The following is a 13,868-nucleotide window of genomic DNA, read 5'->3' on the forward strand; positions in this document are numbered from 1 at the left end:
GCAAACGCTGCGCAGGTAGCAGCGTCCATGGAGGCCTGGATGAGGTACTCTGCCGCAGCGGCAATTTGAGCTGTTACCTCTGTGAAGGTATGAGTGACCTGGGATTCCTCAAGCGAAGTGTTAAGGGAGTCTGCACAGACCGAGATCGCCTTTGCGACCCACACAGAGGCAAAGGAGGGCGAAAGGGAGGAACCCGCAGCCTCAAAAGCAGAGCGGGCAAGGTGCTCCACCTGTCTGTCTGTCGGGTCCTTGATGGAGGAACCATCGGGTAAAGACAGGAGCGTCTTTGTGGTAAGGCGGCAGACCGGGGGGGTCGACCGAGGGCGGATCGGCCCAGCCCTTAGGGGCAGGTGAGGCAAAAGGGTACCGGGACTCCATGAGTTTTCGGTTATCGAAGCGCATGTCAGGCTTCTCCCTTTGCTTTGTGAGGATATCCTGAAACTCTGGGTGATTAGCGAAAACCTTTTGGGGTTTTCTTGCCCTCTTAAAGGAGACCGCATGGTCAGTGGTAGTGGATGGGGGATCCTCCACATGCAGAGTTTGATTGATTGCTGTTATAAGGGAGTCTATTGCAGTTTGATCATCTGGGGAGGCTGAAACCAAGGAATCCTCCTGGTACAAACAGCATTCTCCCTCCTCCATTTCTTCAGAAGCCGTGGAGCGTGTGGGAGAGCCTGCCCTGTGTGCTCCCGAGAGAGAGCCCGCTGGAGACACCCGGCCGTGTGCTCTTTTCCTGATCCCTGCAACCGGTGAAGCATGTGCCCGGATTACCTCAGAAGGATCCTCCATAGGGGTATCCTCAGGCTGCGTTCCGTCCAGGGACCCAGAAGGGTGTGGAGGACGACATTGCATAGCCAGCACCAGGTTCTGTGACAGTTTTTCCATGGATTGGGACAGAAACTGTACCCATTCCGGTGGGCTGGGAGCCCTAGGCTCTGGGCTGACGGTTGCGGCGGTGGTGGCAGGGGGATCTTGGGGGGCTATAGGGGCACAGGACTCACAGAGAGAAGAGGTGTGTTTACGTGGTAGCTCAGCGTGGCAGGCAGTGCAGGCTGAATAATAGACTATGTGGGCCTTAGCACTCTTAGTACCCTTAGAATTCTGCATGTTCCTAATAGGAGTAAGCCAGGAGGGGGGCAATACTCAGCAGAGCTACAAGTGAAGCAAGCACCTCACCAGAATCAGCCGATGGCCCTGTCCTCAGGAAGGAATAAGCTCTATGGAGATCTTCGCACGCTTTCCTGGGGGGGTGGGACTTAGCGCTAAAAGAGCGCGAAGATGAAGTCAGTGTGCCCCCCCCTGCTGTGGGTAGTAAAAAACGGAGAGAATAGAGCTTCTGATAGTTTTCCTCCCTCTCCCTCCAGTCAGCACACAGCTTGTCACTGGTGGTTATCAGCCGGCTTTTCTGCTAAAGCAAATAAACAGGGCAAATAAACGCCCCCCCCCCCTGCCACCAATTATCTGCAGGACTTTATGCAAACAGGAGGGACTTCCCCCCTCCTCCAGCCAGCAAGCTAGAGAAAAGTTAACACTATGTGTGCAGGATCCTTGTAAATGTCCTGGGCTTCCCTGCAGCGTCTTTTCTCCCTTTGTCTGGGAAACCAGTCAGGGGGGATCTCACCTTAAAACACTGCTTCCGTCCAGGCAGTGAAAATAGCAGAGCCAGCTTGCTGTGTCCGGTTACGCCGGTGTCATATTCAACTCAGAGCCTGCAAAGAGGGGCTGAGGAATTGGTGCCATATTCAACTCAGAGCCTGCAAGGAGGGGCTCAGGAATTGGGCTATAGGGGCACAGGCCTCTACCCTGGGCTTTGGAAAATCGGTCTCTGTGGAACCAGTCGTCCAGCCCAGGATCCAGCGTCGCAGGAGGGGATACGTGGAGGCGACACTCCACGTTCCCGCCCGTTGATGGTAGTGGGAGATCGGTCCCAAAAGGAAACCGTCGCCCTCAAAAAATAACAAACCTTGAAAGGAAGTGCCTTCTACAGACACTAAGCTAAAACTGAGCTTGCCTGGCTCGGCCAGGGGGTGTATACTGCAGAGCAGGAGCTATGCTTTTGCATCTACTTAGTGTCCTCCTATGGATAGGCAGCATAACACCCATGGTCCTGTGTCCCCCAATGAGGCATCAGAGAAACACTTTTTGTTTCACTTTTTCCCCATTATGTAGATAGGGGCAAAATTGATTGGTAAATTGGAACGCGCAGGGTTAAAATTTCGCCTCACAACATAGCCTGTGACGCTCTCGGGGTCCAGACGTGTGAGTGTGCACAATTTTGTGGCTGTAGCTGCGGCGGTGTAGATGCCAATCCCGGACACACACACAAACACATACACACACACACACACACACACACACACCTTTATATATTAGATTATTTTTTTTCCCCACTTTTAATCTTATAACCTGAATACAATCAAGCATGTGACCCTGTCAAGGACTACTTTGCGTGCTGCCAGCATATTCATGAGCTCTGTAGAACTGCTGGATTTGCAGCAGAGAAAACAGTGATTTTATCAAAATGACAGCAAACAGCCCAGTGAAAACCTGGTGACAGATTCCCTTTAAGAGGCGCATGCAAATTATTCAGGTGTATCTTACAAATGGCAAGTGCCTGGCCAGATATTTTACTCCAGAGACTGGAGTAAGATTTCACGTTGTAAGGTATACTACAAGTGAACATGTAATAGATGGCCGTGTGATACCATTGTCCCCATATTGCCTATGACCTATGGCCTACTTTGGTGGAGTTGGCCAGGACTGTTAAAACTTGCAAAATATTAGCGCAACTTACTAGCATAAACATTTTTATGAATTGGCCCCTCCGTATTCACAAGTGAACAGTAATAAAGGGGAGGAACCATGTGAGTGACAACCTTCACCTTTGTATCTGTGATACCCCAAGGAATCCCACAAAGCGCCAACATCTCCTGCAGCTCTTCAGTACGCAGCTTGTTTAAATCATCCAGCTTCAAGGTCCCGTCATGAAGAAGTCTAGTAAGAGCGCTGCCATTACCTGCAACACCAAAGAGACAAAGGTGTCAATAGAATATTGTCCGGGCCCCAAACAGATCACGAGCCGGTCAAATGAAAGGGGTTGTCCACTGCTAGGACAACCCGATTCCCCACGTTTCCCCCAGGTAAAATAATAAAGCCTATACTCACCTCTCGTACTGGTGCCCTTCCAGTGGTGTCAGGGCTCGCAGTGCTGGGGCTCATGTGGGGTTGTGACGTCATGCAAGCCCTGTGTCCAATCAGCACCGGCTTCCTTTTCCCCTCCTTCGGACCAAACGAACAAACAACAGGAAGTGAACGCAACGGCTGCACTCACTTCCTGTTGATTAACTTGTTTGGTCTGAAGGCGCGGAGAAGAAAGCCGGCGCTGATTGGACACAGGGTTTTCGTAATGTCACAACCCCACGTAAGCCCTGACACCGTGAGCCCGGACATCACTGGAATGACTCCAATACGGGAGGGGCGTATGGACTTTATTAAATTTTACCTGGGGGAAATTTGTGGAATCAGAAGTGGTTGTCCTAGTAGTGGATAACAGCTTTAGCACAACACCAGAGTAAGTTGCACTACGATTTTACATACCGTATTTTTCGGACCATAAGACACACTTTTTTCCCCTAAATGTTGGGGGAAAGTGGGGGGTGCGTCTTATAGTCTGAATGTAGGGCTGCGGGGAATGAGGGTGCTGCGATGGTGCGGGTCATCGGCAGCACGAGCAGGCTGTAGCAGCGCCTGCCATGACCACATGGACTCGCTCATTTAATATGCACGCCCATCATCCCTCCCATCATCTCTCAGCGCTGAAGTCGGCGCTGACAGGTGGGCAGGATGATGAGCGAGGGATACACAGCCGGCCCGCATGATCACCCCTGGCAACTACAGCCTGGAGTGATCATGTGCGGCTGTATTCACTGCCCCCCGTGCATCATCATCAGCGCGGGGTGCAGTGAATCAGTACACTTACCGACAACGATCCCTGCAGCACCGCGATGTCCTCCTGTCTGTGCCGTCGGTGGCTGTGTGCAGACTAGCGGTGCACACACGCAGCTGCGGCCGGCACAGACAGGAGGACATCGCGATGCTGCAGGGATCGTGGCTGGCTCCACACAGGTCAGCGGCGCTGCTGCTGGCACAGACGGGAGGAGCGATGCTACAGGAGCGAGGAAAGGTGAGTATGAATGTTTATATTTTTTTTTATGTGCCACAGGATACGGGGCGTATACCAGGATAGGGGTATATAGCAGGATGGGGATATATTATCTGCAGCATGGGGATATATGAGCAGGATGGGGGTATATGAGCAAACTGGGGGTATATGAGCAGGATGGGGGCATATGAGCAGGCTGGGGGTATATGAGCAGGATGGGGGTATGTGAGCAGGATGGGGGTATGTGAGCAGGATGGGGGTATGTGAGCAGGATGGGGGTATGTGAGCAGGAAGGGGGTATGTGAGCAGGATGGGGGTATATTAGCCTGGATGGGGGTATATTAGCAGGATGGGGGTATATTAGCAGGATGGGGTTATATAGCAATATGGGGCCATACACCAGGATGGGGTATATAGCATGATGGGGGTATATAGCAAGATGGGGGGTATATAGCAGGATGGGTCCATATGCCAGAATGGGTTATATAGCAGGATGGGTCCATATGCCAGAATGGGTTATATAGCAGGATGGGGCCATATGCCAGGATGGGGTATATAGCAGGATGCGGCCATAAACCAGAATAGGGTATATAGCAGGATGCGGCCATATGCCAGGATGATGGTATATAGCAGGATGCGGCCATATGTCAGGATGACGGTATATAGCATGATGTGGGCTATACCAGGATGAGGGACATATACTGTATATACAAGGCAGGAGGATCATTACCAGGATGGGGATATATAGCAGGATGGGAGCTATACCAGGATGAGGGACATATATATATACAAGGATGGGGATCATATACAAGACTGGAAGATCACTACCAGGATGAGGTACCTTAGTAGAGAATTTGGGGACATTACTCCCATAACAGTGTCAGCAGATCCTCGCCCCATAACAGTGTGTCATGACCACATTTTTTGTTTAAAATTTTATTTTCCTATTTTCCTCCTCTAAAACCAGGGTACGTCTTATGGTCCGGTGCGTCTTATAGCCCGAAAAAAAGAGAATTTTGTTTACTTACCGTAAATTCTTTTTCTTATAGTTCCGTATTGGGAGACCCAGACCATGGGTGTTTAGCTTCTGTCTCCGGAGGACACACAAAGTACTACACTTAAAAGTGTAGCTCCTCCCTCTGAGCCTATACACCCCCTGGAGAACCAGATCTAGCCAGTTTAGTGCAAAAGCTGAAGGAGAATAGCCACCCACAAGTAAAACAGAGCAAGAACCGGAACAACCGGAGACTCTGTCCACGACAACAGCCGGTGATAACACGCGGAACAAGAAATTGCCAACAGGCAACAGGGAGGGAGGTGGGTCTCCCAATACGGAACTATAAGAAAAAGAATTTACGGTAAGTAAACAAAATTCTCTTTTTCTTTATCGTTCCTTTGGGAGACCCAGACCATGGGACGTCTCAAAGCAGTCCATGGGTGGGAAATAAACAGAAAAACTAAGAAGTAGGCAGAACCTAACTTCACAAATTGGCGACAGCCGCCTGAAGGATGCGTCTGCCCAAGCTCGCATCTGCCGAAGCATGAGCATGCACTTGGTAGTGCTTTGAAAAGGTATGCAGGCTAGTCCAAGTGGCAGCCTGACAGACTTGCTGAGCCGTAGCCTGGTGCCAGAAAGCCCAAGAGGCACCGACAGCTCTGGTCGAGTGTGCCTTGATCCCCGGCGGGGGAGGCACCTGAGAACACAGGTAGGCATCCGAAATGGTCGACCTAATCCAACGGGCTAAGGTCGACTTAGAAGCAGAGAGGCCCTTACGCCGACCTGTGGTTAGCAAAAAAAGAGAGGTGCACCGCCTAAGAGCAGCGGTGCGAGACACATAGATCCGGAGCGCCCACACCAGATCCAGAGTATGCAACGCTTTTTCAAAGCGATGAACAGGAGCTGGACAAAAGGAAGGTAGGGTAATGTCCTGGTTAAGGTGGAAAGGAGAAACCACCTTAGGGAGAAAGTCCGGAGTCGGACGGAGAACCACCTTGTCTTGATGAAAAACCAAAAAAGGTGACTCCGAAGAGAGCGCAGCTAAATCAGAGACTCTCCTGAGGGAAGTTATGGCCACTAGAAAGACCACTTTCTGTGAAAGACGAAACAAAGAAACCTCCCTAAGAGGTTCAAAGGGGGGTTTCTGCAAAGCCGTGAGAACCAAATTGAGGTCCCAGGGATCCAAGGGCCGCCGGTAAGGCGGAATGATGTGAGACGCACCTTGCATGAAGGTGCGGACCTGAGCCAGCCGGGCGATACGCCGCTGGAACAGCACTGACAGAGCCGAGACTTGTCCCTTGAGAGAGTTGAGGGACAGTCCCAGCTGCAGACCGGACTGTAGAAAAGACAGAAGGGTCGGCAAGGAAAAAGGCCAAGGAGAATGGCCAGAGGAGCGACACCAGGACAGGAAAATTTTCAAAGTCCTGTGATAGATCTTGGCAGAGGAAGACTTATGGGCCCGAGTCATCGTGGAGATGACTTCAGGGGGGATACCAGAAGCCGTCAAGATCCAGGACTCAAGAGCCACGCCGTCAATCTGAGAGCCGCAGAACTCTGGCGGAAAAACGTACCTTGTGAGAGAAGGTCTGGACGGTCCGGAAGATGCCACGGCACCTCTACGGACAGATGGAGCAGGTCTGGGTACCAAGCTCGCCTGGACCAGTCCGGAGCAATGAGAATGACTCGACGGCCCTCCATTCTGATCTTGCGCAGAACTCTGGGCAAGAGAGCTAGAGGGGGAAACAAGTAGGACAAACGAAACTGGGACCAGTCTTGAACCAGAGCGTCCGCGGCGAAGGCCTGAGGATCGTGGGAGCGAGCCACGTAAACCGGAACCTTGTTGTTGTGACGGGATGCCATTAGGTCCACTTCCGGAGTGCCCCACTTGCGGCAGATTGACTGAAACACTGCCGGATGCAGGGACCACTCGCCACTGTCCATGGTTTGACGGCTGAGATAATCTGCTTCCCAGTTTTCCACGCCTGGGATGTGGACTGCGGATATGGTGGACTTGGAGTCCTCCGTCCATTGAAGGATGCGCTGTACCTCCAACATTGCCAGGCGGCTGCGTGTCCCGCCTTGCTGATTGATGTAGGCAACCGCTGTCGCGTTGTCTGACTGGACTCGGATGTGCTTGCCCGCCAACAGGTGGTGAAAGGCTAGGAGAGCTAGAAGCACAGCTCTGGTTTCCAGCACATTGATCGAGAGGGCTGACTCGGACGGAGTCCAAGTGCCCTGCGCTCGGTGGTGGAGACATACCGCTCCCCAGCCGGATAGACTGGCATCCGTGGTGAGAATCACCCAGGACAGAGTCAGGAAGGAGCGCCCCTGAGACAGAGAGAGGGGCCGAAGCCACCACTGAAGAGAGCTCCTGGTCTGTGGCGACAGAGTCACTAACCTGTGCAAGGAGGAAGGCCGCTTGTCCCAACAGCGGAGAATGTCCAGCTGCAGTGAACGCAGATGGAACTGGACAAAGGGAACAGCCTCCATTGACGCCACCATCTGACCCAGCACCTGCATCAGGTGCCTGATGGAATAACGGCGGGTCCTCAGCAGAGAGCGCACCGCCAGTTGGAGGGACTGCTGTTTGACTAAGGGCAACCTCACAAGTGCCGGCAGAGTCTCGAACTGCATCCCTAGGTACGTGAGACACTGGGTCGGAGTCAGAGTGGATTTGGGAAGATTGACAATCCACCCGAATTGGGTAGAGTGGCAAGAGTGAGCGAGACACTCCGCTGACAGTCTGCGCTGGATGAAGCCTTGACTAGAAGGTCGTCCAGGTAAGGAATCACTGCCAACCCCTGTAGGTGCAGAACCGCAACCACTGCTGCCATGACCTTGGTGAATACTCGAGGGGCCGTGGCTAACCCGAAGGGGAGAGCCACGAATTGGAAATGTTCCTCTCCGATTGCAAAACGTAGCCAACGCTGGTGTGAAACTGCAATTGGCACATGCAGATAGGCATCTCTGATGTCGATGGATGCCAGGAAATCCCCTTGGGTCATTGAAGCAATGACTGATCGCAGGGACTCCATGCGAAAATGCCGCACCTGAACATGCTTGTTGAGAAGCTTGAGATCCAGGATGGGCCGGAAGGAACCGTCCTTTTTGGGGACTAGGAAGAGATTTAAGTAGAAACCTCTGAACCGTTCCCGGGCGGGAACCGGTACAATTACTCCGTTGGCTTGCAGGGATGCCACGGCCTGAGAGAAGGCGGCGGCCTTGGAGCAGGGGGGAGTTGACAGAAAAAAATCTGTTTGGCGGGCTGGAAGAGAATTCTATCCTGTAGCCGTGTGAGATGATATCCCGCACCCACTGATCGGAGACGTGTTGAAACCACACGTCGCCAAAGTGGGAGAGCCTACCACCGACTAAGGACGTTGCTGGCGCGGACAGATAGTCAAGAGGAGGCTGCCTTAGTGGCAGCAGCTCCTGCGGTCTTCTGTGGACGCGCTTTTGTGCGCCAGCTGGATTTTTGGTCCTTGGCAGTGTTAGTGGACGAGGCCGAGGGCTTAGAGGACGACCAGTTGGAGGAACGAAAGGAACGAAACCTCGACTGATTCCTACCCTGGACAGGTTTCCTGGTTTTGGTTTGTGGCATGGAAGTACTCTTCCCGCCAGTAGCCTCCTTAATAATTTCATCCAGCTGTTCACCGAACAGCCGGGACCCAGCAAAGGGGAGTCCAGCCAGGAACTTCTTTGAGGAAGCATCTGCCTTCCACTCTCGAAGCCACAGGATCCTGCGGATAGCGAGGGAATTAGCCGAAGCCACCGCAGTGCGGTGACAAGCCTCCAGCATGGCAGACATGGCATAGGATGAAAAAGCTGAAGCTTGGGAAGTTAAGGCAACCACTTCGGGCATAGATTCCCTGGCTAGGGAATGCATCTCCTCCAGAGAAGCAGAGATGGCTTTGAGAGCCCACACTGCTGCAAAGGTTGGGGAGAACGAGGACCCTGCTGCCTCATATACAGACTTGGCCAGAAGGTCGACCTGGCGGTCAGTGGAATCCTTAAGAGAGGTGCCATCAGCCACTGATACAACGGTCCGGGCTGAGAGTCTAGACACCGGGGGGTCCACCTTTGGTGAATGAGCCCACTCCTTGACCACCTCAGGTGGAAAGGGAAAACGGTCATCAGAACCGCGCTTTGGGAAGCGTTTGTCAGGACAAGCCCTAGGCTTGGTCACAGCGGCCTGAAAACTTGAGTGGTTAAAGAACACACTCTTTGTCCTCTTAGGCGAGATAAACTGGTGCTTTTCTGCCAGAGAGGGTTGCTCCTCTGATACTGGCGGATTGAGATCCAGTACAGAATTAATGGACGCAATCAAATCACTAACATCTGAGTCGGTTTCGGACAGATCAATGGGGCACATGGAGTTAGCCTCTGAGTGCCCTGTAAAGGCATCCTCCTCATCCCGCGAGTCAGCTTCTGAAACAGAGCCGCGGGACGAGGAAGGAGAGGCAGCCCTGCGTCTCCTCTTGGGAGGACGGGGTCTGGGACCAGATGATGAATCCTCTGTGAGCTCCGCTGAGAGAGCCCTAGCAGCAGAGGCACCCTGTGAAGGAGGCTGATGCATGTTCAGCAAAGTCCTGGACAGCTGTCCCATGGAGTCGGCAAAAGACTGGGAGATAGACCTAGATAAGGATTCTACCCAAGCCGGGGGTTCAGCCACAGGAGCCGGAGCAGCCGGAGAGACCCCTGGGGGTACGATTCCAGGCTGAGGCATCGTCAGGTTAGAGCAGGCATCACAATGGGGAACGGTGCTCGGTTCAGGCAGTAGGAGCTTACATGCAGTGCATACTGCATACAGCCTTGGAGCCTTGCTCCTCGTGTGAGACTTGCTGCTGGAGTGGGGGCTCTGCCAGAATGACCCCCAGAGAGTATATACAGAAGGTCCACAACCGGAGGTTGTGGCTTACCAGACCGCCGGAGCGGTTTGTGTGCCCTCCAGATCCCGAAGCCCTGACTCCCAAGCACCTCAGCAGGGATGCTGCAGACCAGTGGTGATCACAGGGAAAACCGCTGAGAAAATGGCCACCGGAGTGAAGAGAGGGGGCGGGACTCACTCTGAGAGCGGGATCTGGAGGGCCAACGAGACTCACAGGGGAGGAGACATGTACTCAGTGAGGAGTGTCTCTCCCCTTTGTAGAACGGCAGCTGGGCGGAGCCGCGCTGTCCCTCTGCATGAATGACATGCGAGGGCAGTGAAACCGAAAGTAGGCCTCCGGCGAAGCCGGGGCCTAAATTTGAGCGGTGCGGCCGGCGCGCAGGCACCATCGGCGTCATAAAAATCACTCAGCACACTCTCCCACAACAATAAAGTGCAAGGGACCCCCATATATAAACGTCTCAGGTACTTAGCTTGCTGAGACGCAGGGTTCCAAGTCCCTGGAGATGAGTGCTCCGGTCCAGCAGGATCCTGAAGGGCTGCGGATGGAGACCGGTCTCATGCCAAGCATGGAGAACCGTGCTGGCTCCCACTTCAAGCCAGAGCCCCGGAGGGATGGTGAAGGAGCACGGCATGTAAGGCTCCAGCCTTGGAATCAACCTTACAACACCGCCGACACAGTGGGGTGATAAGGGACATGCCGGGGGTCCAGGCTTGGACCCGCTTTTCTTCAAACTCTTTCCAAAAATGAAAAATCAGATGAGAATGCATGTGTGGATGTATGCCTCCTGAACACAAAGCGATAAACTGGCTAGATCTGGTTCTCCAGGGGGTGTATAAGCTCAGAGGGAGGAGCTACACTTTTGAGTGTAGTACTTTGTGTGTCCTCCGGAGGCAGAAGCTATACACCCAATGTCTGGGTCTCCCATAGGAACGATAAAGAAATCAACCTTAAAGGGAACCTGTCAGCAGAAATTTCGCCCAAAAGCTAAAAGCTTCCCCCTCTGCAGCTCCTGGGCTGCATTCTAGGAAGGTCCCTGTTATTATTGTGCCCCATGTGAGACCAAAATAAAGCCTTTATAAAGTTCTACCTTTTTGTATGCAGCTTCTGTAAATGTGTCACGGGGGCGGGCTCTCTGCCGTCCGTTATTCTGCCTCCTGGTCCTGTATGCCGCCCCCATCGCTCCTTTCCATATCTGATGCACCGCCCACTGCTCCAGCCATCCCCGCGCATGCCCAGTTACAGTCTCACAGGACTGAGCAGTGTGACCGCTGGTGACGTGTGCGCAGGCACGTCCCTTTGTCATGTGATAGTATTTTGAACACGCCCCTATCACATGACAAAGGGACGTCATCCCTGGAAGCAGCCCATACAGTCTAGCATCTACACTGAGCTCAGTGTGAATGCTGGAGAGGTTTGCGCGCTCACGAGATTATGGGCGGGTACTTGCTGATAACAGTCACAGTCCCGCCCATAATCACTTGCCTGCGCACACATCACCAGCGGTCACACTGCTCAGTCCTGTGAGACTGGCACTGGGCATGCGCGGGGATGGCTGGAGCAGTGGGCGGTGCATCAGATATGGAAAGGAGCGATGGGGGCGGCATACAGGACCAGGGGGCAGAATAACGGACGGCAGAGAGCCCGCCCCCGTGACACATTTACAGAAGCTGCATACAAAAAGGTAGAACTTTATAAAGGCTTTATTTTGGTCTCACATGGGGCACAATAATAACAGGGACCTTCCAAGAATGCAGCCCAGGAGCTGCAGAGGGGGAATCTTTTAGCTTTTGGGCGAAATTTCTGATGACAGGTTCCCTTTAACAACACCGCCGACACAGTGGGGTGAGAAGGGACATGCCGGGAGTCCAGACATGGACCCGCTTTTCTTCAAACTCTTTCCAAAAATCAAACAAATCAGATGAGAATGCATGTGTGGATGTATGCCTCCTGACACAAAGCAATAAACTGGCTGAGGCTGCTCATCAGGGGGTGTATAAGCTCAGAGGGAGGAGCTACACTTTTAAGTGTAGTAATTTGTGTGTCCTCCGGAGGCAGAAGCTAAACACCCATGGTCTGGGTCTCCCAAAGGAACGATAAAGAAATACAGTATATTGGGCAGCAAATGCACCATAAACTAAGACGTACACAAGTTGTGATCTGGACTAGATTTTTACTAAACTTTACAACTGATTCTGGCCTTTATAATGGTCATTGTTGGAAACTCCTCTCTATGTGAACATGGAATGTGAAAATACAAACTGTGTAGGGACCAAAAGATTCCCATGCACTATGCACTGATCTGTCTAACAGAACCTAAAAATGGGTTGTCTGGGCATATCATATTGATGACTTGTCAATAATATCAAATCAGCGGGGGTAAAACATATGGTACTCCCAACAGACCAGCTGGTATTAGATGGATGTGAACAATGAATGGAACTACAGTAAAGGAGCTGCAGTACTGGCAGCAGCCACATTGTAAAGAGCTGCGCTGTTCAGCTCTGTTCAATGTCTACAACTATCTGCTGCATGGTGTCGGGTGTCCTATCCCCATCATTTTGATATTGATGACTTATTATAAGGACAACCCATTTAAAGAGGACCAACCACCAGAATTTTCATATATAAACTAAAAAGTCAGTGTTATTCTGGCGCTATCATGCTGATTCTATACATACCTTTAGTTGTGAGATGGGATGTATACTTTCTGAAATATAGTCAAGTAAAGTTTGTGAAATGCACTGTTATTTGATTGATAGCAGCTACGGAATATCTAATAATGGGGTTGGGTTTTGCTAGTTATTCTCATCCCTGTCTGCCTGTCCTTCCTTCCCCCTGTCTCTGTTATTACAGGGGGAGGAAAGAAGGAGGAAGGACAGGCAGCAGACAGGGCCGGGAATAACTAGCAAAACCAGACCCACCTATTAGATATTCTGTAGCTGCTGTCAATCAAATAACAGTGTATTTCACAGACTTTACTTGCCTTTATTTCAGAAACTATACATCCGATCTCACAACTAAAGGTATGTATAGAATCAGCATGATAGTGCCAGTATAGCACTGGCTTTAGTTTATATAATTAATAATAATAATAATTTTATTCATTTATATAGCGCTATTAATTCCACAGTGCTTTACATACATTGGAAACACTGTCCCCATTGGGACTCACAATCTAGAGTCCCTATCTGTATGTCTTTGGAGTGTGGGAGGAAACCGGAGAACCCGGAGGAAACCCACGCAAACACGGGGAGAACATACAAACTCCTTGAAGATGGTGTATAGGAAAATCCTGGTGGTTGGTCCTCTTTAAACAAGCATTGATTGACTTGTTATAACAGCGATGGGCAGTTATGATGGGTAGACATCTTAGGCTATCTGCACCCTATGATTCTGCCACATAATTGTAGCTCTGATGGGGTTTCTGACCAAACATCATTTTTAGACGGAACCTCAACGGAGCACAAATAAGTATCCTTTACTTCTGTGGTTCCCTATAAGCTCCAGTTCAAAAAAGTGCTCTATGAGGACCACATATTTTGTGGAAAACCCTTGTAATTTTATAAAATCTATTGCAACCTGATTAACACAACATCTGTTAGACGTACAGTCTCCGACACATGGCCCCGGCCGCTCCGGATGACGGCAGTGTACACTCACCTACAACCTTCTTTATCTCCAGATTCTTGTAGCTCTCGCTGTTTACTACCACTGCTCCTCTCATCAGAGGAGGGAAGAACGGCGAGATGATGGAAGCATCAAATTTTGTGATAGGAATACTGGAGGGAAAGGCGGCTTGTTCCAAGACTTCATTTTC

The 13,868-nt window shown here is 51.5% G+C and overlaps 1 protein-coding gene across 2 annotated transcripts in view; it reads right to left on the minus strand.

Annotated features, from left to right (window-relative positions):
• HMGXB3 (HMG-box containing 3) overlaps positions 1-13,868 on the minus strand; it is a 230,694-nt gene that overhangs the window by 29,207 nt on the left and 187,619 nt on the right. For both annotated transcript variants that reach the window (XM_075344369.1, XM_075344368.1), the window contains 2 exons: positions 13,712-13,868; positions 2,883-3,016 (listed from right to left, as the gene is read on the minus strand). The exon at positions 13,712-13,868 is cut by the window's right edge and continues 63 nt beyond it. In XM_075344369.1, the coding sequence (XP_075200484.1) occupies positions 2,883-3,016; positions 13,712-13,868 (291 nt within the window). The remainder of the gene's footprint in view (positions 1-2,882; positions 3,017-13,711) is intronic.

The sequence above is a fragment of the Anomaloglossus baeobatrachus genome, chromosome 4 (assembly GCF_048569485.1).
Source record: "Anomaloglossus baeobatrachus isolate aAnoBae1 chromosome 4, aAnoBae1.hap1, whole genome shotgun sequence".
NCBI classification, from domain to species: domain Eukaryota; kingdom Metazoa; phylum Chordata; class Amphibia; order Anura; family Aromobatidae; genus Anomaloglossus; species Anomaloglossus baeobatrachus.